At 41.3% G+C, this 26,713-nt stretch overlaps 1 protein-coding gene across 3 annotated transcripts; it reads right to left on the bottom strand.

Annotated features, from left to right (window-relative positions):
* dmpk (DM1 protein kinase) lies at window positions 1–26,713 on the bottom strand. Of its 3 annotated transcripts, none has more exons than XM_076750378.1 (16): window positions 26,020–26,713; window positions 9,779–9,870; window positions 8,863–8,946; window positions 8,519–8,614; window positions 8,238–8,386; window positions 7,846–7,939; window positions 7,464–7,661; window positions 6,963–7,211; window positions 6,507–6,586; window positions 6,317–6,413; window positions 6,003–6,157; window positions 4,971–5,068; window positions 3,999–4,060; window positions 3,873–3,887; window positions 3,656–3,730; window positions 1–2,250 (listed from the first exon to the last, which is right to left on the bottom strand). In XM_076750378.1, the coding sequence occupies exons 1-16, from the start codon at window positions 26,183–26,185 to the stop codon at window positions 2,149–2,151; spliced, it is 1,812 nt and encodes a 603-aa protein (XP_076606493.1). In that variant the 5' UTR covers window positions 26,186–26,713; the 3' UTR covers window positions 1–2,148. The 3 variants fall into 3 exon arrangements, with proteins under 3 accessions (XP_076606493.1, XP_076606494.1, XP_076606495.1); XM_076750380.1 differs by having other exon boundaries at window positions 2,207–2,250; window positions 3,625–3,730; XM_076750379.1 differs by lacking the exon at window positions 3,873–3,887.

The raw sequence follows: 26,713 nt of genomic DNA, 5'->3' as shown, positions 1-26,713 counted from the left end.
TATTGTTCAACAGAAGGAAGCAGCTCAGTCAGCCAAAATGAAAGTTGCGAGCAGCAACAAGTGGGGTTTCAGACTTTACAAAAGTGAACAAAGTCACTTCAACTTGTTTCATTCTGTTTTAACAAGCAGCGAGACCAATCACACACTTTTTTCATCATCACAAAGCCAGCAGCATGTCATTATTGCACAGTGGCTGTCATTGAGATATCAGCTGTTCTCATCAGCTGGTCACATCAATCCAATAGCACAGTGGCACACTTTCATCATTAGCCTATCATCTCATTGCTGCCTTTTTCAAATATGATTCTCTTTCTGCCTTAGTATGATCATGCTGTTGTTATGTGGACCCCTCCATCTCCAATCACTGGACAATCTTTGCAGATTCATCGGCTTCATCATTTCGTCATCCTCATCAGCCAATCAGTCTTCAGCAGAGTCATCAACCACCACCACCACCACTAATTTGGGATGAGGGTTAGGTTTTACTAGCCCAGCTTCCCCTTTAAGGACGGAAGTCTTGTGGGTAACTGCACCACTTTTTTCTGTTTGTAGGGTTGTCAACTTCCACCACTAAAAATACAGCCATAGATGGATAGTGGCAGGTTTGTTTTGTTGAAGAGTACGCTAAACCTGAATGAACTCAAATATTCACTGGTACTTATGGTTTGTAGCTAACAATGGCTCTTGCGGCTCCTGGCACCACACTGTTGGAAGGCTGTTTGTTTCTAAGCCTGGGTCAGCAGCTGGGGTGGCAATTTTTAAGGGGTTGCAGCTGCCACCCCATACCACCGCTGCAGATCCGCCCCTACATGTTACACTCTACTTTACATTCCACTGTATCAGCCATTCTTTTTCCTTTTATTTCCCTCCTTATAGTCTTCCTTTCCATCTGTGCTAGGGTATGTTAAATGTGCAACTCAATTTTCATTCTCAAAACACTTCATCTGATCTGTTTATTGAAGCACTTTCTCAATACATTTCTTTGATTTCTCTTATGCATGTTGAGCACAAACCAAGACAAACCAAAGCAATACAGCAGACTGAAACCCCATGACCCCCAGACCCCAGACCATGAGCACTTCAGGGGTTGCTGTTCTCACCAACTGTGTGGAGTCCCCAGCAAAAATTCTCCTTTGTATTAGAAGTGATGTTTTACATTTCTGTCAATGATGAGTTTTGTTGAGTCTTACAATACATAGAGCAAAAGTAACTGATTAATTATACAACAGAGTGCAAATGCAACACGAGTGCAATGTCTGCTTTCACAAAATGTTTTATCTAATTCAGTAAACCATAAATGTGCATTGTCAAGTGAAGAAACCACATCCTCTTCCTACCCTCCAATTCTACCTACAGGTATGTTATCCAGAGACACTTGCATTTTCTTTTTCAACCTCAACCTTATGTTGAAGAAAGCTGCAACACACACATACATGAATGAGGATTGATGTTAATCAGCTCAGTAAAGTGTGACTTTGGTGTTCTCTCTATCACTATACTTCATGCTTGACTTAATTTATGCAGCACACCTGTCACACTGTAAGAGCCTGTGGTGGCATGGCATAAGTTAATATACTGTACAGATATCTTAGTAATTATGAGTAACCTTTTGAACACAGGCACTGCAAAAACATGCCTATAGTAGTGCAAAAAAAGTACAAACCACCCTGGGTGCAGATACACGGCACAGAGAAATGGTAAAGAGGAATCATGTTCACTGTAACACGTGCACCTATATGGGCTGAAATGCCTGAAGATAGTAGTATATGCTCATAGAGCGATTTTTCTTGCCCCTCTCTGCGTTACTCAGATATCATTGTCATTGTCACACAGTGCAAGTTCTGAACTCAGTGCATCTCCATGGTGACATTCAGTCTAGTAAGTGGACAAGGTAGTAATCAGAAGATGTCCTCATCATTTCTTCTGTAGCTCCCAGCAGTCTAACCTGCCTTCCTCATAATTTTGAAAATCTCATACAGTGATGACACTCTCAGAAGCTCTCATCAGAAGTGTCTTGGTCCTGCTTTTCCTTCATCTTGGGAAGTTCAGGAGACTGAGGCTTGTGGCAGCGAGTGAGCGTAGAGCAGGGGCTCAGTCCTTTGTCCTGTTATAGTAGGAGAAGTCAGCATGCGCCACCTTGAGGTTCATTTAGGAGAGCTCAGTATACCAGTGTCTTTCCCAGGCTTGGAGCTCCCCACCTTCTGCACACACCAGCAGGTATGACTCACACCTCACCTGTGGCAGGCGAACCTGGAGGATAAAAAAAAACAAAAAAACAAAAACAAAACAAAACATTGAGTTGATTTTGGCCTTTAAGTTTCAGAGACTTTTCTACCATGAGATATATATATATATATATATATATATATATACACACACAGAAAAATATTTAGTATTTGTACGAACAGCAGTGTCAGTATATTTTATTTTAGTTTCTGATGGACTATGCTGAGAATTGTCTGGTCACCAAACTCCATTATAAATGTGCACACACCTACACACACTCCTGAGTGGTGGCCTAATCAGCCAAAGTGAAACGCTATTAAATGCTCAAATGTCTTCCTGTCATTTTCAGATATCTCTATCTATGTGGATTAATGTCTTTACATGTAGGTAACTTGTTGTTTTTTGAATGCTCAGATAAATAATAATAATGACCAGTGGTAAAATGTAATTAGGTAAATTTTTACAATAACAATTTATCATTTGGCAGATGCTTGTATCCAAAGCTACATACATATGAGATTTTCATGCATCACAGGCAAGGTTCTAGACAGGAGAGAACAACAAGGGTAAGTGCCCTAACACAAATTTCTGGTCCAACTGGACATAGGTGTTACAAGGCAGTGCTACGAAGTAATGCATAGAGTGTATAGAGTGAAGAGAGAGCATTTTTTTTTTTAAGAAAGAAGGTGTTCTTTTTCTAAGGATCGAGAGGGACTGAAGAATGAATAGAGTTTGGTAACTCGTTCCACCACCAGGGAACCACAGAAAGAGTCTAGCTAGAGACTTAGGGCCTTTTTGAGTTGGCGACACCAGGCGGCGTTCCTGGGCAGAGCGTAGTGAGCGTTAGGGAGCATAAACCTGAATGAGGGAGTTCAGGTAGGTCGGAGCAGTTTTGGTGTCAGGTGAGCATCAAGGACTTATACTTGATGTGGGCAACAACTGGGAGCCAGTGGAGGGATATGAACAGCGGATTGACATGCGCTCGTTTGGGCTCATTGAAGTCCAGACACACCACTGCATTCTGGATCATCTGCATGGATTTTAACAAGCATGCTGGGAGCCCTGCTAGTAAGGAATTACAATAGTCGAGGGGTGATAGTACCAGCGCTTGTACTAGGAGTTGTGTTGCATGCTCAGACAGGTAGGGTCAAGGGACATTTACTTAATTAAGTATTGTACTTGAGTACCAATGCCAAATTTCAATTAATATTGCACTTTTTCACCAATTCCATGTATAAGACAGCTCTCTTTACCTGCCAATTTTCAGATTAAGATTTTACTTTAAGAAGGTAAAAGAAGTGAATACTTCTACCACTGATGATTAAATAATCTCTGACATATAGCTACAAAACACATAAATGAAACAAAAATGTGAGTGTTGCATTCAAAACTCCACACCAGTCTAATCCGAAATGACTGATTATGATACCCTGTGGAACAGGACCAGGTGGCGGTGGAGAGGTATCACCAGTGGGTAATGGCAAGCTGTGGGCGATCTCTCCCTCTGTAACACACACAAGTCAACAGCAGCTTTGTAGAAACATGAATTGAGGTTGGCTTATTGAATAAGAGCTTGGCCAGCTGTACACATTTCACCTAATAAAAACAACTTTCTGTTTGCCCATTAGGAAGTCTTAGTTACTCACACAACTGCGAAGCTTCTAAAAAATAAATTAGAGAATAAAATAGGTTACATGGTGTTTTACAGGAATTCTTCTTTTCCATGTCAGACAGAGAAAGAGAATATGAAAGTGGATTAAAGATAGGCTTACATCCCCTGGTGCATCCACACAGTGGGCAGGCAGAGCAAGAGATGCTGGGCAGATACTCAGCTCTGTGATTGGAGGAGAAAGAGGAACATCAGAGCCCATGATGTGCTGCAGTGCTGCTGCAGGCATTCAGCCTTTGGGTGCACTGCTGGCCAGCCAGATTTGTAATAACACAAAGAAAAAGAACAGAACTCAAAACAGTACATATTTGCAGTGATGAAAGGAATGGCTGAGTGAATGTGAAAGGAGAGAGAGAAGAAGTGATGAAGAAGGCAGTGTCTGAAGTAAAGGAAGCCGTTGGCTGAGCGAAGAACATGTTTTTGTCCACATGCTTTTGCAACGACAGGAGATGTGATCATTATACATAACATTTTCATCCACCAGTCCAGCAGCAGGAAGACCCTCAACACGAGATCATAAAGGATCATAAAAGATCATGACCCTGTATTGATTTATTGAAATGTACATCCAAGTTCCCATATAGCCTTCTCAGAGCAGGTACTCAACACCATGTTCAGAGAACTACATTCCACCTCACATTTATGTTCTTAAAAGACTCAGGATTTCAGAGTATCACTCAGAGATCCACACAATGTCTATGTGATACTTAACAGTCTAGATGTTGTTACTGATTAGATAGTGTTACTGAAATACCTGGCATTCTGAAAACAGCCTGAGGAGATTTCTTAAACCAATGGATTATATTAGAGATGAACACAAAAGCCACACCTCTGCTGTCATATGGCCTTTCATGTTCCCCTGTGGATTTCATTGCTTTTCATCCATGGTTGCATGGATATTTGGTAGTTTGTGTTTGGTTTTACTATAACATCAATAGGAACCTTTGCCATATAATGAATGCCATTCTATGGTCTTAACTGTGTCAAAATGACATTGGCTCCAATGGTGCCATACAATATAAAGTGAAACAGATGATTAATGAGTAATGAGGAAGCAGTGGTGTTGATCCCTTGCCTGGCTCTTTGGGAGCTCTCCAGTTCTTCATCTCCCCCTTCAATTGCGCCATTTCTTTCTCCAGCTCACAATATCTCCTCTCTGCATCTTGTAACCGTCTGGTGGATAAAAAAGGAAAGACTGACTTTCATCAAATCCTTTTAATGCTTTTTTTATTTCTTCAAGTTCAGTGAAGCTGGGTGATGTAATGTCATTGCGATGGATGCTTATCTTCATTTGAAGGATAAATCCACTTCAAAATATAATTCATCTATAACTGGACTTTCACATTTGATGAATTTTTCAAACAGTAAGCAATTTCTCATGCACTCAAATCCAGTAAATGTGGTAATTATCCCAGTTTTAAGTCTGTAGTCTACTGCACTGTATTATGCCCCTGCCTCAGCAACTTCTCACAAGATGTTAAGGCTTTGAATCAGTTTTAGGAAATAAGTGCATGTCACTTCTGTTTTAGCAGTTGTTCTTTATGTAATTCTAAATTTGATTCTAACATTTTATTGTAACACAATGTCAAGGTTAGTCACCTGAGGCAGTCTTGGCAGTCAAGAGCCCAGAGGCTTTGCAAAGCCTACCTGAGGATTGCAGGTCAGTTAAACAAGCCATTGTTTGAAAATTATGAAACTGACATGAAAATTGTTTTACGTGTGATTCCAGAGTTTCTCCCTGGAAATCTGCCTTTTTTTTCTTGTATGGAATACCTTTCCCTGATAGCTGAAAGCTCTTATGCTGTGAAACAATAATCATCTTTTGCTGTGAGAGTGAAAATGTCTGTGGTGTGGAGATTATTCAGACTCAATGAAGGAAATAAGGAAAAAGCCACATTCTCCCCTTGGAGGACCCAACAAAAGCAATGTTTCCATACAAAACTGAGCATCTTAAGGCTTACCATTCAAAGAAACTCAATGAATAAAACCTACTGTAATATGAGAGATACTGATTAAACAGAATTGGCACTCAGCATTGGCCAGTCTACCCAATGATCAACATGGATAACCAATCCAATCCAGAAATGGTACTAGTATCAATTGTTACCTTTGCAAGTCTTTATTGAGTCTTGATATTTGGTCAGTCTCCTCTTCCTTGGTGGTGGTGTGGGTGGATGTTGGACCTTGCTCCAGAGTGAGTGGGAGCTCCAGCAGTGCAGGCATGTCACCTGGTAAAGTGTCTGTGAGCTTCCACAGCTGGCTCTGAAGTCAAACCACAGGGCCAGGCCCAGTAGAAGGTAAATACGCTGAAGATAATTTGTTGACATTGATGAAAATACATCTCTGTCTTTTAAATGCCGCAAATGAGATTATGAAGTAACTGATGCAAACAGACAAATGGAAGTTCTGATGATATCTCACCAGTTTCTCTGGTGTGTAAAAACTATCACAGTTCCTGAGCCTTGTGTGGTCAATCTGCATCATGATGTCCTGACTGCGGTCGATGGCACCTGTCTGGCTATAAAAGGGAGACCAATCGATCAATCGTTAGGAAGACTCAATTTAAAGGGACATGAAGGGACATAAATGCTAATCATGAATTTAAGTTCACCTGGTAGCGGTGTAAGAGTATCCAACAAAAGCCAAGTGTATTCCTACGGGAGCTCTGTCCAATACATCAGATAGCATCTCCTGCAGAACGCAAGAGAAACCAACAGCCACCAGCTGGTGTTATTTTGTTAGAAATTACATACATTTTGCTTGAACCCACACTATGACCCAGCTTGATGGCATGAAGTTTGTAAAGGTGTTTTGTCATGATTGCTAACTCTGTCAGCTTATTTAATTAACAACAACAAATATGTGCAATTTGGATCATTACTTACATCACTATTACATCAGTCTTAAAAATACATAAAATAATGTGGGGTTTCTTGCATAGAAAAGTTTCTTGCGTTAGCCAAGTTGTTCACAGTAAATACGTACAAGTGTGAATTTTCTTTCAGACACAACATAGGTTCTACTGTAAGTATGTGATAAGAAGAGAAACATTTTCAAAAGAGAATACCATTTCACTGAGACAGTCATCCAGAATGTCAAAATTGGAGGTGTCAGTGGGATTAGATACTTCAGGCTGGAAGGGGGCAGGGAGTTTATCCAGGGAACCCCAGTCTAGTCCACAGAAGAATGGATGGTTCCTGAAATCACTGAAGCCTTTCCTCCCTAGACGGACCTCCCTCTCACAGATAAGGCCAGTGATGAAGGAGCGAGCCCTGTCTGAAATCTCAGGGCCAGAAGAGGGGAACTCAAAATATTCCTTGGGATGAAAAAAAAAAAAAAAAAAAAAATCTTTAAATGGCCGGTGTTTATTTATTTACTATGGATACCGCTATTAGTATTACTGCTGCTGGCTGTACCAGTTTGAGTGTTCGTAGTGTTATCACCATCACCACACAAGCATAAAAGTGAGGTCTCATGGTTGTGTGTCTGATGTTATGCTTTAATCTGAAAAGCATTGTTGGGTGATTTTCAGTTTAAATAAGCTGACAATGTCAGTCTGTTTGTGTACCTGAAAGCGGATGATCTTTGCGTATGTTTCAGCGATGGACTCTGCATAGAAGGGAGTGGTCCCCAGCAGCATCTCATAGGCACAAATACCCAGAGCCCACCAGTCACATTCAGGACCATAATGTCCACCTCCGTCTACTGCTCTCAAAATCTCTGGAGACAAATAGTCGGGTGTCCCGACCGCTACAGACGAATGAACCTGTAATGACATCAGTAGGGTGATGGAGATTTTAAAAAAGCGTATCTAAAGGTCATGACCTGCGTTTCTAACATTTGTGTTGTGAAACTGTCATTAACATGGAAAAATGTTTAAACCATGATTTGATGTCACATGTTTTCTCTCAAAGAGTCTCTCTTCATGAAACTCCTCAGTGTCAGCTCACCATCCCATCCTCTTGGACCCTCATACAGGAGCCAAAGTCCCCTAGTCTGATGTGTCCATCAGCTGTTAGTAGGATGTTGTCAGGTTTGATGTCTCTGAGTAAGAAATGGGGTAGAGGAGGCTTCACATAGAGAGGATTTCAGATTTCATTCATCAAAAACAGCATGTCATAGGTTGTTCGCAGTGTTGTTATCTACTTCATCTTACAGTTCCAGGAAAGCCTGGAAATGTGTTTTATGGGTTATGTTGGGCTTATTACTCAGAACAGCAATATTTAAACCATGTGAAAAACAATGTTAATACTTTAGTTATGATTTCTTTGAGAACTGTATGTGACCACACTCAAAAAACTGTAAATTAAAACAAGCACCATTTTAAAAGAGAATGGTTTACCTGTGTACATAACCCAGCCTGTGGACAGAGTCAATGGCCATGACCATCTCAGCCAGGTAGAACTGAGCCATATCTTCCGGGATCCGGTCTCCGAACTTACTGAGCAGGGTCAACAGGTCCCCCCCTACATAGTAATCCATCACCAGGTACTGAGGGAGGAACAGGTGGATGCATTTTGCCGTGGGATTTACGTTTAATACAACATATGCAATAGACTAGCAGGATTTTTTTTTTTTTTCAGGATATTTGTCCAAAGCTTGATATAATTGATTTGTACGTACCAGATAGTTGTCATCCTGAAAGGCATAGTGCAACTCTGTAATCCAGCGTCTGTCACCTCTCAATAAAACCTCCCTCTCCTCCTGGTAACATGCAGTCTATTTAAGCCACAAGACACAAAGACAGCTGGATCAAAAAACAGAAAAGTAAGAAAGGCTGATGGCACAGGTAAGTGTCCCTCTGAGCTACAAACCACTGAGGGACGTCCAGTTTAAATCAAAAAACACATGCTTCAGTTTGGCTTTGTTTCCTTTTTTCTTCCATCTTTTCTTCCATGTACAGTAAGAACACGGGCCATAGCCGTAGTCTTGTGAATGTGAGTGTAGGTTTGTGTTTGTGTGTATACCTCTCCTCTCCTCAGCATGTCCCACTTATTCATTATCTTCAGAGCATACACCTGTTGTGTGCTTCGTATCCTTGCCACAGCAACCTGCAACAGTGCCAAGATATTAAAACCACAATAACCACATGAAGCATGCCCACACAAAAGGGCTGCATGCATTACTCAAGACTTACATCCATCCATTATAAGTCAGCAACAAGTAATTAAAAACTAAGTAATCTAAAGCGGTTTGATAGGATGGGGTGACAGTGTTTATACAATCATACGGTACTGTATATAAAAAGCAGAGATATATGTTCTTTCTGTTTTTATTTCATTGAGATATTTTAGTGTTGTTATAAGGCTGATGTACTGTATATACACATGTACACAGAAACTACCCTACTGGATTAAAAAAAAGAAATTAGAATAATAGAATTATGATAAGATAGAGCTTCTCACAGTGCAAATTAAAGTTAAATGTGCAAAGTCAGGGGAGGGGAGTCATTGTACAGCATTGCAGTGGGTAGCAATGACACAACTCCAAGCTTGAATCTAAAAATCTTTACAAAAGAAATTCTGGTAAAACTGAATCTGTGATACGTAGGATAATGATGACTATTTAAACTAAGAGGAGACAATGATTATTCCAAATAAATGTACACCGCTAGCACTGTTGATGTTAAGAGAGGTGAGGATCATCAAAAAGATTTTTTTAAAATATGTGCACCACAAATGCTTTTGAGTCCAGTGACAAATTATTAACAAAATTGTTTAAAGAAAAAGAATATATGAAAATGAAAGTGCAGTGTATGAAAGTGTAAAATAATCTAAATAAGTAATTCATATTATCCTGGAATCAATTCTAATCAATACTTAGTCAGATCATGCTGATTTAAAATGCCTGAAAAAGTATAATCCCTGTTCCAGACCAGCTCACCTCACTGAATGTGCCTCGGCCAATCACCTTCAGAATGTGAAAGTCTTCTCTTTTGATGCGAGTCCTCTTCACTTGCTTCACCAGGGGCTCAGCTGTGATTGGAGGAGAGAAGAGAGAGCATTATTTGTGTAACAGAACCTGGTTATGTGAACTTGTGTGTATGAAGCATATTATTGTCACTGTACACAAGTCAAGAACTCCTGGTATCACTTTTTCTCTTTCAGGTGCCATGAGGGTAATTTAATGCAAGACAAATTCTGCTATTCAATATAAATACTGATCCAATAGCTGGAAGTGAGTGTACATCCTCTAATTCCTCTCAGCAAAATAAAGTTATTTGAAGAGATGACAGGGTTGATGCCACTGTCATGTCTGTACACTAAATATGAAGCTAATTCAACAGGCAATTAGCTTAGTATAAAGACTAGAAGGAGGGGGAAACAGCTTTCGTGGAGAGAAATGATTCCACTGCACAACTCCCCTAAATCTACAACTTGCAATTTCTACTGCTGAACGCAAACTGGCTATCAAGAAAGTCCATGACCCACAGGTATGCAGTTTCTTAGCCAAGGCTTTGATGTTACTTTCCCACAAAGACAGAGCTGTCTTTCTGTGTTCCTTACAAGAAACCTTTCTTCAAACGGCCTTTATCCACAGGAGGTCAGAGATCAGGTCATAAACTGTCTGCTTTATGACCCTGCTGGGTCCACTGTTGGTAGTTCGTACTGTGACGCTTGTGCATACAGGGCTTACAGTGGTGGGACAGGTGAGGGTCAAAATCAGATAAGGCAGTCCAAACAGGCATAAAAGTCCAACAGGGAGCAGACAAGAATCAAAGTCCAATAAAGCAGGCAACTTTTGAGGAAAGCAAAATCCAATATCATTGGGAGAATAAACACCAGAATATTTACCAGGAGCAAAAACATGGTGAAGGCTGGAATGCTAGACACAGGTACTCAGATGAAATGGCGAGGAGGTAGAGAAAAGCACAGACATAACACATAAGAGAGAGAGGACTGATAAATAACGGGTGAAACTGATCAGCAAAGGTGAGAACGAGACAAAGGCAGGAAGTAAGGCATGACATGCTAGGAGTGAACTTTCAAAATAAAACAGGAAACAGACTGCAAGCAAACATAAGGACCATTGTGGTCAAATAAGTAAAAAAGAATATCCTATGTCTTTTCATAGACACTTTTCCTGGACTTCCATGGAAAATGTCACGAGGCAAGGAAGGATATGAAAGAGAATTCATGAGGACTTGGTGCTAAGAAAATCAGACTGCACTTACACTCGGCAATGAAATTATGGGATGGCAGATGTAATTGACAAGGGTCTGATGTGGTGACATTACAAAGTTCTGAAATTCTTTACCCTGTATGATCTTACTGTATTGTTTCATGGAGGCTATGTAAATATGGGCAACCCAGTGAAAAACATTCCTTTATTACCAATGTTGGAACTGAAATGAAGAAGAACAAGAAGAAGAACAAGAAGAAAAACGAGAACAACAAGATCATATAGATGTGGAAGTAGGGGTGCTGAGTGGGCTGTGTTGTGTGACAAGGGGAATACTAATTAGGGAAAACAACACACAGCTGTCACCTGCATTCATCTGTATTGAGTAAGGAAGAGGAGCGCCTACTGCAGCCCCAAGGCACTACCATCAGATCAATGAACAGTTAAAGACATAAAGACAAGGATCTGCTTCACCTATCTGCATTCTGCTTCTTCTATCACTGGTTACATTGTCTTAACAGTGACCAGTTCTAATGCACATCTACAACCGAAAATGAAATCACATGTCCTGCACTGAGAAAACCGTAATAACTGTAATGGTATGTGACTCATTTTGTCATGGAGTTCCTTTAACATTGTACTTTTATGTTTTTCTGGAAGAACCAGCTGTTTCCTGCTAGCAGTTTCCCTGTGTAACACTCCACTCTCATTTATCTCGAGCTGGTCCCACTCTCTAAGAAGAAATGTGATTTGTTAACTGAGGTGTTTTAGTTCTGGACCTGATGGGTTTTTTTTCTTCTAGCTTGTACTTAAACACTGATCCAATAGTGAGATCATTCCTCCGGACATGCTTGATTTGTCTTATTGTTTGTGGAATGAGGAATCTGTCTACAGCTACTGCTGCACATTTGTCTGGACCATGACACACTAGATTCATTCTGTTTTTCCACTGCTTGTGTAACTGCTCCAATCATATCACATGGCATTCCCTCTAAATACTCTTTCATGAATGTTTCCACATCTAATGGCTTGCTCCTTGTTGGAGCAGCAGCAGCTCTGCATGGGATTTTGCAAGAGACACAGGAGGAAGCAAGCCAGTGCACTCTTTAAGCTGACAGAGGACTTCAGAAGTTGCCCCTCAACACTGCCCCAATCACTGTCCTTGACTACACTGTTTCCACTGTGGAAACCTTCAGGTTTGTAGGATCCACTATCTCCCGGGACTTATGGTGGACTCCAAACATAGCCCCAATTATCAAAAAGGCACAACAAAGGATGTATTTCATGCATCAGCTAAGGAAGTTCAACCTGCCTCAACAGTTGCGGATCCAATTCTACACAAGAATAATCCCGTCTGTTCTATGTACATCATCGTCTGGTTTGGATCTGCTACCAAACATGACGAGAACACACTGCAACGGACTACAATGCCATCCTGCCCTCCATTCAGAACTTACATTCCTCCAGACTGAGAAAACGGGCAGAAAATGGCATCACTGCAGACCCTTCATATCCTGGACAGAACCTGTTCCAACTTCTTCTGTCTGGTAGGTGCTACAGATCACTGAACGCCAAAACAACCAGACACAAAAACAGTTTCTTTCCATAAGCCGTCACCCTGATGAGTAGTGTCACTAACCCTCTGACACCAAAACATCTACGGACTGGCAATTTATGATGCATTGACACAGTTTTTGGCTTGTGCATTTGCCACTCACAGTCACCATCAATCTGATTCTGACAACCTGATAAGCATGAAATTTCTCTGTAATCTGTAGAAACTTTAACTTGGCCAAATGCATCTGGTAATTTTTCTTTGCTCCAGTTAAAGTATGGGACCTTTAAGCAATCACTTCTGCTTTTACTACAATATGGTACCTAGTCCTTGGTTGAACACATCAGAATGGAGGATAAAGGGTGGTGAAAACTCAGGGAAAACTAGAACAGGATGCTGAATGAGACAGTCTATCAACTGTTCCTATACTGACTGTGCACCTCAGTTGACTCAAGGGGTGTGTAGGATGGAATTCATCCGCTGTTTCATCTTGTTTGCAACTTCCTGTTTTGTGTAGCAGTGTGTTGTGTTTTGTGTGTCTCCTGGCGCTCATGTAAGAGGCTGCAATACATGAAAAATCTGTCATATAGTGCCGGGAATAACTCAACAGTCCCAAGACTGCTCTTAATTCACCAACACTACCGGGCTGTTTGTTTCTCAGGGCCCTTACTGAAACAGTATTGGCTATCCATTCAATGTCCATCAGCTGGACATGATGGATAGACGAAGTTGGCAGGTGATCTGTTTTAAATATGTTAGCAGGATACAGTGACCTGACTGACTGTACAGTTCAAACAACGGTCCTCGCTTTTGGTGTATTGTCATGTCTTGTAGGATTTTGCACAAAGATATTTGCTGTTATGCCTGCCTTTGCTTACGCAAAGGTATTGCAAAACTCTTGTCATTTAGGCCAGTGTGGGTGCTCATGGGGCTCAAATTTCAGACCCTTATCCTCTTTGAAGGGTGCGGCCTGTACTTGACACTCAGTTTGGATTGAGCTACATTTAGGTTCACTGACCCTGCCATTTGCTATCCTCACATTAGGCATAGATGAGGAAAAGCCATTATAACAGCCTTCACAGGCTGCCTTCATAAGGTGTTCAGTGACATGAAAACCAATAACAGGACATTGTTGTTGGTTTCCTTTAAGCACTTGCATCGGTATAAGCAGCTCATCATCATTACCAGTAAGCTTGAAAGACACTTGTGTGCCATTTATGTGCCACTGGTCACTTCAATTTGTAATTGGCCAAGTGGGTCAACTAGCTCAGCTGTAGCTCTCAGTGGAAAATCAGGAAAATTGCTTTCTTTCCATACCTCATCTTTAGCATAAATTTGTCAGTCCATATCCCAAAGAGCCTGAATCTTCTGTTTGTGCAGGAAACACCTGATGAGACACTTCTTCCCTACTAACTCACTTACAGTTGGTGTTTCCTCTGTAGTGACTAACTTGTGACATGACTGTGCTGCTTGTTCTTAATACCTGAATATGTGGATGACTTAGTGTCTTTTGTGTGCAGGGAAGGCACTGCCTATGTTTCTTGTTGCTCTGTGTTCCATGGAAGGAACTTCTCTTTGTTTGCAGGGCTCTTCCTAGTGGGTTCTGCTAGTCTTGGGTGGTGGCATGGTACTGAGTGGTATCGCTGTGGAACAAACTATTGTTGAATCACTGGGCCAAATGCCACTTGGTATTCCTGCACTGCTGATGGTGAATGCTGGTGGTACAATGGCATGGCTTTTGATTCATTCTTATAAGGTGAGATTGCAGGGTGAAAACATTAAGCAGACGTCACATTTACTATTTGGAGGGGGATACTGTGGATGATTTCCCTGACTTGGGAGACCTCAGCAGCAACTTTCAACTGCACCATCCATGTCAGAGTGTATTTCTTTCGTTTCAGACAGCAGATCAAAGAGCAGAGTGGATGTGCTTTTCTGGGTGGTGCTTTTCTTTTCCACTTGAACTTTACTTGACTGAACTGTATTCACATTAGTTACTCATGATGGAGCAGCATGTTTCTTTTTGTCATCTCCTTTTTTTTGGTCTGGACCATTGAGTCGTTCTTCTCACTCTGTGGCACTTTTTCCCTGGTAATGAGAGCTGAGAATTCTGCGAAGCCTAAGTTTGCCTTTCCCTTCAAGGTAACTCTGTAACTGCAGGTCTGGTGTGATGGCTTGGCTCACCAATCTGCCTCATATCATAAAACCTTTGCACAGCATGCAGCCATTAGGGGGTGCTACAGACATATTCTTTCCTGGAGTCTTGGATCTTGCAGGGGGTTTTATGCTTGTGTTCATTAGGCTGTGCATTGCCTTATCTTTTTCTTGTAATGGCAGCCTTAGCACTTTTAATTTCTTCTGGAGTTTTTCCTGTTCATTGGTTTGATTTAGGATTTCACATTCACTTTGGCTTGGTGCCATTTGGATTTTGTCTACTATGACATGAATTGAGGTGCCCCAGTCTCCAGCAGCCATTCCCTAATGATGCAACCTTGATGAGCTGGAGCATTGTCATCCATGAAGATGAAATTAAGCCTGTGTTGTTCATGCAGAGGCATAATGACTGAATTAATGATGTTATTCAGATAGTATGGGCTTGTCACTGTACCATTCACAAAGTGTAGGGCAGTTCTGTATTGACTAGACACACCTGCCCACACTGTAACACCACCACCACCAAAGGCTCGTCTGGTAACAACAGTGGCTGATGCATAGCGCTCTCCTTGACGTCTCCAACATCGTTAGCGGCCATCATTTCTGCATAATGTGAATCGACTTTCATCAGAGAACAGCACTGAGGCCCACTGGTCCCTGGTCCAGCATAAATGCTTCCTGGCCCATGCAAGACGATGACACCTATGCCTGGTGGTGTGGTCAGGTACACTTGCAAGTCATCTAGCACGCAGACCACACTAATGTAAACAGTTTTGAATCGTCTGACGTGACATTTGGGTGCCTCTCACCTGCCTTAAATGTGCCTGGACTTGAGTGGCATTCATCAACTGGTTCCGTAGGGCACTGTTCACAATGAAGCGGTCATCAGTGTGGGATGTGGCCAAAGGACGTCCACTTCTATGCTTTTCTGTGACTCTTCCAGTCTCTCTGTATCTCTGTTGCAACCTGCTGATGACACTCTGTGACACCCCAAGCTCAGTGGCCACTTCTCTTTGAGAACATCCTGTTTGAAGTCTCACAGTGGCTACATACTGTGGATCAATTGTCAGGTGTTGTCTAGGTCTCATGATGTCAAAATGTGAACAGCATGATAATGAGGACTGTTTAAATACCAATCCTAATTGGTACAGCATTGCTACAGCAGATAGCAATCTTGAACACCAACATACTGTATATCAAAGCAGCCACAGCAACACATAGTGAACAATATGGAACTAATGCATGAGAACTGCAAGGATGTGAAGAGGGAGATACAGTGCCTGGACTCGGTCAAGCAATGACCATGGCCAGTTCATCATAGTTTGTCATACTTGCGTACACAGGGTACAGAAAAACAAGGGCCAAGACCCAAACGTAGACTGTCAGGACAGACAAGGGTCAGAAGCAGAGAAGGCAGTCCAAACAGGCAAACAAATCCAACCAGCAGACATGAATCCATCAGTCCAAAAATGGGCAACATCTAGGGAAAAAAAAATGAAGCCATGATCCAAAAACATTGGAAAGGGCTGGAATGCTTAACATACAAGGTACTAAGATGAACTGGCAAGGAGTACAGGGAAAAAGACTGACTACGGAGGAAAGGCTAATGAGGGACAGGTGAAACTAATCAACAGTCACAAAGGTGGGTAAACACACAAAAACAGGAAGTGAAATGATACATGACACATAAGGAAACCAGGAGCAGATGTTAGCTGGACCACCGACTGGGAACTAGGAGCAGGTATCAGCCTGGCCATCGACTGAGAACTAAGAGTAGGTGTCGGCTGGACTTCTGACTGGAAACCGGGAGCAGATGTTGGCTGGACTGCTAGCTGTCTGAACAGTTGATTCAGGACAGGAGGGCTGAATGCTCACAAACATGAGTCTAAATTGTTCAGAGTGCTGGCTAAGAGCTCGCTTGCTGAAGGCAAGGCTGGTTGCTCATTGACTGGAGGTTAGTGGGCTTAGTGCTAGCAGGCAGGAGTGAAAGTTGGCTGCTAATGGCATGGATGCTAGCAGGCTGAAGTGAAGACTGGAAGTTGGCATGCTGGATGCTAGCTGGCTTAAAGCTGGCAGACTGGGAACCTGGACTTGAGGTTTGAACCTGGGGTATTAAGGAAGTCAGTGACCCACACATGCATGGAGTTATTTAGCCAAGGAAAAGGTCAAACCAGAGAAAGCACTCCACAAAAACAGGCAAGGTCCAGGAAAAACAAAGCAATGGTCCAAAAACACTGGAAAACAGTGGAAAGGGTTGGAGTGCTTGACACACAACATACGAAGACAAACTGACAAGGAGTGAGGGAAAGACACTAAAATATACTAAGGAGAGAAAGCCAATAAGGAACAGGTGAAATTTATCCTAATTACAAATGCAGGAAAACACACAAATACAAGAAGTAAAACAATACATGGCACACAAGTAGAGTAACCGTCAAAATAAAGCAATAAAGACATGAAGCAAACCCCAAAACCATAACAGTTGCATGCAATGCAGCACAGTGAAGATACAAATGTTTCATGGCGGGGAGGAGGAAAGCTTAATTGCAGGTCTGTCTCTTTGTCACTGTTAACAGAGACTCCAATCTGCTGTGGTGTTCCTACACTTCACTGATCAACCACAGAATTGTAGAATAACATCAGGTTTCATTGTCAAAGAAAGCTTTTATGTCATGTTGGCACTTCTGTTCATATTCTTTGCACTCCTGCAGGTGCTTCATCATATAAAGTCACCAGTTCAGTTTAATGTAAGCTTTTCAACAAACTTTAAAATATTCCACATCTTCCATACATTATTGATATTATTCAACCTTTAAAGCCAGCAATGCGGTTTGACATCACCTTTTCAACATCCAGTATTTGCACCACTATTTCTTCAAAAACTACCTTCTCTTGTTAGTGTGAGAGCTGTCATGTTATCTTCATGCTTGTTTACTATTATTGTGATTATTATTATGTTTTTTGGTGTCTATCCACTTCTGTACTGTTTTTTAGAAACTTTGTCAAAATGTTCAGTGTGTTCCTTGGATGACACTGATTTGACTATTATAGGTCATGCTCATTTGCACCTCTAAAATTCTTCAGTCATTTTGGATTTTTGTGGTAAAGGCATTTTTTTGGTTCTTTTGGCACATAATTCATCTAATCTTCACTATGTAGTGAATAAAGTGCCATCAGAGGGCCCAGAGATCACGGCCATCCAATATTGCTTTTCGTCCTTGTCTCTTGCATACAGAGATTACCTCAGATGTATGTACCACCTGGTACATACCACATTTAGATGACCCTGAACAAAAGCAGCACCAACACTAACAGGGATCGGTATGCTGAACAAGTCTGTACCATTTGATTCAATTTCACCAGTAAGTGGTGTTAAAGATGTGAAAAATTGCTGCTGTACCAGCAGGCTGAAGCTAGCAGCATCATAAAGCAGCCACAGCTGGGAGCAGGGGCTAAAAACTTCCAGTTCTAACATGCATTTTCTTCAGGAAATCGCTTGCACAAATTTCACTCTTTGTAAATAATTTTTACATCAAAACATAAAAAATGTGTCTTCTGCCAGAGACTGCATCAATACGACTTACCACTTTTGAATTTTCAGCTTCAAAACACCCAGAGTGCCCTTCAGCTGTCTGATTGGATGCCATATTATTTTAACTCTCACATCGGAAGCAAAAACACTAACTTTTGAAACTGTGATTTCTCTGTCATTTTAACCTTTATCTACACAAATTTCACATGTGCATTTTCTGCAGGGTCTCAAGATGTAGACAGTTCTATGATACAGTTTTGGAATGAGTGTGTCTTGTTCAGTGGCATTGCTAGGGTCTCTTGGGACTCCAGGCAAGAAATCCCTGGGGCCCCCACCCCACCCATGCATGCAGCAGAAATTTGGTTTTTACACACATAAATGCACAATTGAACTGAAAAAATAGATTAGTGGTTCTCAAAGTGAGGTCCAGGTACCAAGAGAAGTCCCTGAAAGCCCAGGCCTATCAATAATTGTTGCTGTAAATAAGTGGCCGGGGCCCCCCTAGTGGCGGGGGGCTCCAAGCAACTGCCTGGCTTGCTCATGTTAATTAGCTGATTAAACCTCCATCAGTTTGCTCCTCTGTTCTGATTGGTGGATTGAGACCTTTGTCATATTTAACTGTTGAGAAATGTAAAACTTGAGTTCTTTCAGTTGTCACACAGACACACACACACACACACACACACACACACACACACACACACACACACAAGGAGGGATGTAAGCAGGAGGTGCTAAAATATTGGAAGAATTGCTGCTGCCTGCAGCTGGCAGCAGCAGCAACAGCTAACATCTTCCAGCTCTCACTCTTCAGGAAATGAATATTCTAGTTCTCTTTGTTTCTGTGCAGGAAATGGACATCACTGTCCATCCTGTTCCCCATGTCTCCTGCAACTATGTCCTTCCAAAACATCAAAGTCTGTGGAACATGCATTTGTGTGTGTATGTATGTGTATACATTATGCGTGTATATCCTGTGCCTGTGTGCCTGCTTGTGTTTATTCAAGACTGCCACAGTAAGTGCTCTGCCAACCCCTCTGCCAGCATCCTCTCCTGATGAACGGAAATTACTCCTATCCAGATGCATCAATAAGAAATTAATCAAATATGCTGGTGAGCAGTTAGCTGGGAAGATGAAATTTCCCTCCACAGGATTTGTTGCTGATATTTTTACTTTCATTCGCATATTTTCTCCTCCAACATGTAGATTTTGTAAAGTAAGACATTAAGTGACAGTTGGGGACATGTAACAGTGAGAAACAGATGTGAACACCTTGTGATAATGTCTAATAATGGCACATACTGATGCCAAAAGGCCATTCATAAAATCATATGTGGACAACAAATGATTTCTATCACTTTTGTATCATGCTGAAAGGCTGCCTACTCAAACTTCTGCTGCTGCAATTTTATGCATAAATTTCTATAGGATTATCATTATTATTATTATTATTATTGTTGTTGTTGTTGTTGTTGTTGTTGTTGTTATTATTATTATTATCTGAGTAGATTAACTGGTCTTTCAGTGCCAATGAAGATGTTTGCTTGAATGCCAGTTTCATACCAATACACTTGGACAGATGACTTGTAAACTCTGCTGGCACTTTCTGTTACTGATGATATTTTTGAGGCCATAACAAGGAAAAGACGAAAAACAGTGATGGAGTCACTGCCAGTTCCTGTGAATGTTGACTCTGGCTCTGTACCCATCACTGACCTCTCCTGTTAGGAAAGCCATGTACGGAGTGACCAGACCATAAGCAAACCAGGCATAGAGGGGTTGGAAGGAAAGCAACATGAAAGCTGTGAGAAATGTGAGAAAAGTTTGAAGAATTTTTATTTCTTAACAGAAGACTGTAAGATCCTCTAGTTTGTTGAATTCAGTGTTTAGCACAATCTTCAATGAAATGCTCCTCCGACTGTCTGGCTCAGCTCAAAGCCTTCCACTTAATCCACCAGTTCCTCTTGTCATAGCAAAACTTGATTGATCAAGGCCTACAATGAGCTTCACAGAGGGCACTTCAGTGCTCGCACTGCATTGTGCAACTTTTTCCACATCAAAGGGATGGTTCATCTAAATTGCAAACACATTTTCTCACTTCTGTCTTGTCATATCTAACGGGGATGATGATTCTGGAAAAACATGTTGCTGTTGAAATTTTCAATGCTGTGAGCAGCACCAATAAGACATTCCATTGATCTTCATTGTACTGGGCATAAATGGAGGCATAAATCTGAAACAGATCATTTAAAACTTGAGCAAATACCAAAACTATCTGCATGGGGATCCTAAGTATTTTCTCTGGGTGTGGCCAGCCATTAAGCTAAATTACGGAAATAGCAGTAAAACAACAACAAGAGGACCCATTTAACACCAAACTGAACAGTGGCATCGATTCTACAATCTGAAGAAGAGAAAAGCCTGAGAGTGACAAAGAACTGCTGCTAGAGTGTGGAATGCCAGCCATTTAGTTGATGTGCCACATGTCAAGCTAGCAGTGCTTACTTATACTGTGGTTTGAACTTGTGCCAAAACCATTTGTCAATTATTGGCTAGTGTAGTGACAGAAAATTAATCAACAATTTTGCTAACTGATATCTGTTTTTGTCTGTTTTATATTACTGTGAACTGAATGCTGGAGTTTTGGACCACTGGTTGAAAAAATACAGCAATGTGAAGATGTTCTGGAGAATTGCGCTCTGCAATAACCTCACTATTGATGGCAATGCCTGTCTGTCAGTCTGTCAGTCCACCGCTTTGGCCAAGACTGAAATATTTCAACAAATACTGGATGAATTTGCATGAAATTTAATTCAGACAGTCATGTACCTCTCAGGATGAATGGTAATCACTTAGGTGACCCCTTAACTTTTCATCTTGTGCCATCATCAAGTCAAGATTTTTATTTTTTGAACTGGTTCTCATCAACCTCAGCTGTAGCAGTGCATCGGGTCTAAACTACATTGTACAGAAGTCTTCAACATTGTTTCTGCATTGAAGGGGGAAGGAGTAAGAAGGCATATAACTGTAAGGCATTATTTTCCCCTGCCTGTGATGTTTCATCCTTGCCAATTGTGTGAGGCAGATTTACTCTGCAGTCCAGCTAAACCCAGAAATCTGCTTCATCACAGATGAAGGCCAGCCAGCTCTGACACTTGATCCTCATGCCTGGACACATGGTGTAGTTAAATTTGGAATGTCCCATCACTGGGGAGACATGATAGCCCCCCCTCGGCTACTGGACATTACAATAGGTTCACACACAGTCACATGCATATATGGATTTTGTCAATAATATAGAAAGAGGGAGGAAACAAGAAGGATGGGGGGGAAAGTTGAGGGGTGATGACATGTCAGCAGATGCACACACAGAATGTTGGCAAGCAGCCAGAAGAACTACAATGGGCAGCATTTATGAGCGTGTGTTCAGTGTGCTCATGTATGTGTGCAACTGTCTATGATTACTAAAAATGTTGGCATGGCAAGAAGACACCATCTGAAACCACAACAAAATGTTAGCAGTGAATGTGTTGTCCTCTTACATCTTTTATTTTCTGTACAATCAGACTGTACAGAAGCCAGCCATAGAGGTCTTAGTGACACGACACCATGTGAAAAGTCTCCTGGAGATTCCTGAGGTATGGCAGAAAGTCAACAGAGTATTGCCTTTCATGACCTTGTTGTGGCCTAAGCCCAATGCATTCTGGGTCATAACACAGAGGTTACTGGGGCAGGTATGGATGGTTACTCAGCTTGACTCTGAATTTATCTGTGCCCAACACTGTGAGGCTCATTTTAGGGTTGTGGTGCCTATTGCTTTCATGGCACTATAATCCATGGAAAATGTTGACCTTGTCTGTCGGTCAGTCTTTAAATGGAACACAAAGTGGGTTTAGATAAATACACAATTTAAATTAACTAATTAGGTCAGTGCAGTCTAATAGTAATAATTTAACACTGCATAACCTCATAAATTGTGTGTGCTTTTGTGTCAAAATTTGTTCTGGAGATTAATAATGTAGGCATTGTGTCTTTTTGTTTCAACGGGGCACACATACTATTTAGTACTCTGTATGTCAAACAGTCTTATTTTATTTCAGTCTGACTTAACTTTGTGTTTTACAGATACAAGCATCAGATCTTTTCTATCAATGTTAGTCACATTTAGATTGTTGGTTTAGACTGAGGTCAAGTTTAGAAACATGAGCACAGCTGAGAAGATGCCACTGAAGTGCCGTCTCTGAGGTTTCACAGATAAATTGTCAATAATAGGGCTGACACTAACATTTTTTTTCATTATTGACCAATCTGTCAGTTATTTTTGGATTCATTGACAAATCATATAAAATGCCGTGACATGTTGAACTAGCTGGTTTTGTCTCACCAACAGTCCAAGACTCAATGATATTTTGGAGGAAAACAGTCTTCATTTGAGAACCTTGAAATGTTTATTTTTACTAGAAATGTTTTAATTATTGCTGGACAACAAATTATCCCCACTGTTTGTTTCACATTCCTACAGAAATCAGTCTCACAATGTAACAGCATGGAAAGCAAATATAAATGCATTGTTTATATTTCAGTGATAACTGAACTTCAGCATTACACATTAGGAAAGCACATATTCCACACTGTTGTATGCAGTCCCGTGGAGACTTCTTGCTGGAACTATTTTAGCAAGCACAGATAAAATATAATAATTTTAAAGGACCAGAACCAACCTAATACCCCTATGATGGCCACAAAAGTCACGAAAACCACAAAAGGTGCTTCCTTTAGTCAATGTTTGGTTTGTCATTTCTGGGCTCCCGTAGAAACATGGCGGTACAACATGGTGGACTCCATGGTAGAGCACTCACTCTGTAGACATGTTGTGTAAGGTAATGAAAACTTATTTCAAGTCATTATACACTAATGAAAACACACACTAAGGTATCATACACTTTGCCAGTTTATCTCCCTAAATCAGCAATGACACCAACACTGTTACTATACAAACAAGCTTTGAAAATATTGGATCAGAAGGCAATAAAATCACACCACTGTAAAATTCAGAAAGTAAAATTTGAAGCAGACACAGTTCTATAGTGGACATCACTGTACGGGCTCAGGAACACTTCAAAAAACTATTGTCTATGAACACAGTTCATCACTGCATCCACAAATAGCTGGAACTCTGGCATGCAGAGAGGACACCATATATAACCCAGATCCAGAAACACCTTCCCTGGTCCCAAGCTCATTTAAGATGGACTGATGTGAAGTGGAAAACTGTCCTGTGGTCTGACGAGTCAAAATTTTTATTTCTTTTTGGAAATCATGGATGCCACCTCCTCCGTGCTAAAGAGGAGAGGGACCATCCTGCTTGTTATCAGCGAACAGTTGAAAAATCAGCATCGGTGATGGTATGGGGGGGATTAGTGCACATAGCATGGATGACCCACACATATGTGAAGGTATCATTAATGCTGAATGATATATACAGGTTTTGGAGCAACATATGCTGTCTAGTAGAAAACACCATTTTCAGGGAAAGCCTTAATTATTTCAGCAAGACAATGTCAAACCCCAACCTGCACATATTACAACAACATGGCTCCATAGTAACAGAGTCTGGGTGCTAAACTGGCCTGTCTGCAGACCCTACTTGTCACCCATTGAAAATGTTTGACACATTACGAAATGTAAAATATGACAAAGGAAATATCTACGGAAGGGGGGGGGGCCTTCCGTAGATATAAAGGGCTGATCCAAAGCCACAAAGCCACACAGGTGATCATGCACTAATGTTCTCAGTTTCCTGAGGGTTGTAGGAAAATGCATGTTCATCCTTTATCTGTAGCCACTTGTCCTTTGGAGGGTCATGGCACCCTGGACAGGTCACCAGTTGACATATATTTGGAGACAAATGACCATCATGCCTTCGGACAGTGTAGAGTCACTATTTAACCTAGATTGCATGTCTTTGTCTTTGGATGTCAGCACCCAGAGGAAACTCACACAGAAAGGCCTGAGTCAGCTGGCAGGTTCAAATCCAGAACCTTCTCACTGTAAAGAAACTGTGCGACCCTTCAGGACAACAGTTCATTTTGGTTCCAGGACCAAAAACACAAGCCAAGACAAACAAACTGCATCTAAGTTATGATGCCAAACATTCAACTGACAGTTCTAAACTTATGCTGAATTGTCAACTTCATTGTTGAAGATAAATTCAAATGTTTATATACATTTTAAATGTGTTTGAACAATCACACTTCAATGCAAAAATCAAGGTACAAATGCCATCAATACTGTAAATGCACTGGGAAACATAAAACCTAAAGCTTTACTGACCATTTATAGGCAAAGCACAGCAGACTGCCAACAGCTTGGGAAAGAGTCAATCAACAGTAAACAGTCACAATATTTAATCATGACAGCGGTTTAAACAAGTGTTGGCTCTGTTTGGTAGGCTGCAGTCTATTTCGGTTGAAAAAGCTGAAACACATCAAGTCACAGTATGGAGATTTATGTTCATGCTGGCTGAACCTCGAGTGAAAGTTTTCAGGAATAATAATAAATATACGTTAAGAGTATCTGCCTGTCTCAAATCAATCCTGGAAGCCTTCTGGGTGACACAAACCCAAGTGCAGGTCTGATGTAACCTAAAGGCAGTAATGAATCATAACCCTCCATATGGAAGAGACTATTAGAGATGATGTATCTTCAGAACAGCTCTGTCCAGCCAGACAGATTACATTCAATGCAAAATGTTCTCAAAAATCCTTGCCTTCTAGAATGTCTGTGCATAGCCACTCTGGTATGGTTAAGATTAGGGGAAGATCTTGGTATGGCAAATAAACTGTACTGTAGAAAAGGAACAGTATCTATAGGCAACAGATACCTTAGGCCACATTAACAGTCTTGGTTAAGGACAGGGAAAGAGTTAATAGTTAGTTATAGTTAATAGAAGAAGGGCTGTTGCTGAGACCTCAAAAGAATGAAAACATCAGTCATTATAGCAAACAACAGATGTTTTGTTCAACTAATGAAGATTTCTCATGCAATAGCGAATAGCAATAATCACTCGTAAGTAGTGTGACATTGTTATAGAGCCACAAAATCCACAGAGGGAGGAAGTTGGGGTGAATGGATGAATCAACAAAACACCAGACTACGAGAGAGAGCTGTTCATTTCCTGTTTCCAACCATCAGTCAACATCAGTTCCTTTAAACCATGATCATTCTCAAAACCTTGATCTTTGTCCAAACCTAACAAATCCTTAACCATAGCTATGTCCAATCAGAAATCACTTTTACATGTGTAACAGTGTAAAGGTTTTAGAAGCCATAGACAAATATCATCCTGCCAATGGGGCTGTCAGATCATAAAGAAGACATGCACACTGGCACTGGATGTAAACTATAAGCTGCCAATATGAACATTTGTACCATAGGAGGCCATTAAAAATCCACAGCCTGCAGTTGGTACTATATTTATAAACCAGGACAGACATGACTGCGACTCGTTTGCAGAGTCACACATGGTGTTATGTGCGATGAGTTTGGGGTAATGTGTCATTTGATTGATCCTTATCAGATGCCAAACAAAGTGGTTTTCAAGGAACATGTACTGTCAGTAGTAGGATGAATAATTTGTCATGTTATTATGTCAGTTACGTCAAGAAAAAAGAAAGAAAGAAAACACACACACACACACACACACACACACACACACACACACACGCGCACACAGTTAGAAATAAGAGGAAATCACTCACCCCATTGCAGGAAACCAGACACATACTTCTCCCTTGCAAAGGACGAGGAGTAAAACTCCTGGTAAACGCCTACCAGAAGGTCCAACAGGGTCTGGAGCCCAACAGGTCCCGTGGCCCGGGGGCCCTCGGCCAGGTCAAGTCCATCAAGGCCAGGGCCTGTCGACATGGCACCCAGTGGCTGAGGAGTCCTTTTGCTTTAGAGTTTTGGTGTAACCCTGGCATCCATGGTGTGTTTGATTTAGAGAGAGACAAGCTGGATCTTCTTCTACCTCTAGACTTACAGTTTACAGCTGGTCTCTTGAGAATCACATTTACAGTTAAGCCGACCCTCGCTGTCTTTTTTGGTCTGCACCCCCCCACACTCACTCTCTGGATCTCTTTCTGGATCACCATCTAACCCCACCCCCTGCCCCTTGTGACTTTTCTGTCTAACCACTGTGCATGATCACAGTGCAGGAGCGTGACTTTTCTGTGCAAACATCCTCTTTTAACAGTGCTCTCTCTTCTTCCCTGCTTCTAGTTTATAGTCACTTACTTTTTTTCTCTGTGCTGTTTGTCATGATGTCTCAGTCCCTTCCTCTCTCTGTCTGTCTCTCCTTGTCTCTCTCCTTATTCTTCTCTCCCCACGGGTGTGCAGCATCTGTCATGCCTGTAATTTCTTCAGCTCTGACTCCAGACCTTTTTTGGTGTTTGA

Source organism: Chaetodon auriga, chromosome 15, assembly GCF_051107435.1.
Source record: "Chaetodon auriga isolate fChaAug3 chromosome 15, fChaAug3.hap1, whole genome shotgun sequence".
Classification (NCBI taxonomy): Eukaryota; Metazoa; Chordata; class Actinopteri; order Chaetodontiformes; family Chaetodontidae; genus Chaetodon; species Chaetodon auriga.
This window is presented reverse-complemented; position numbering and strand designations above follow the sequence as displayed.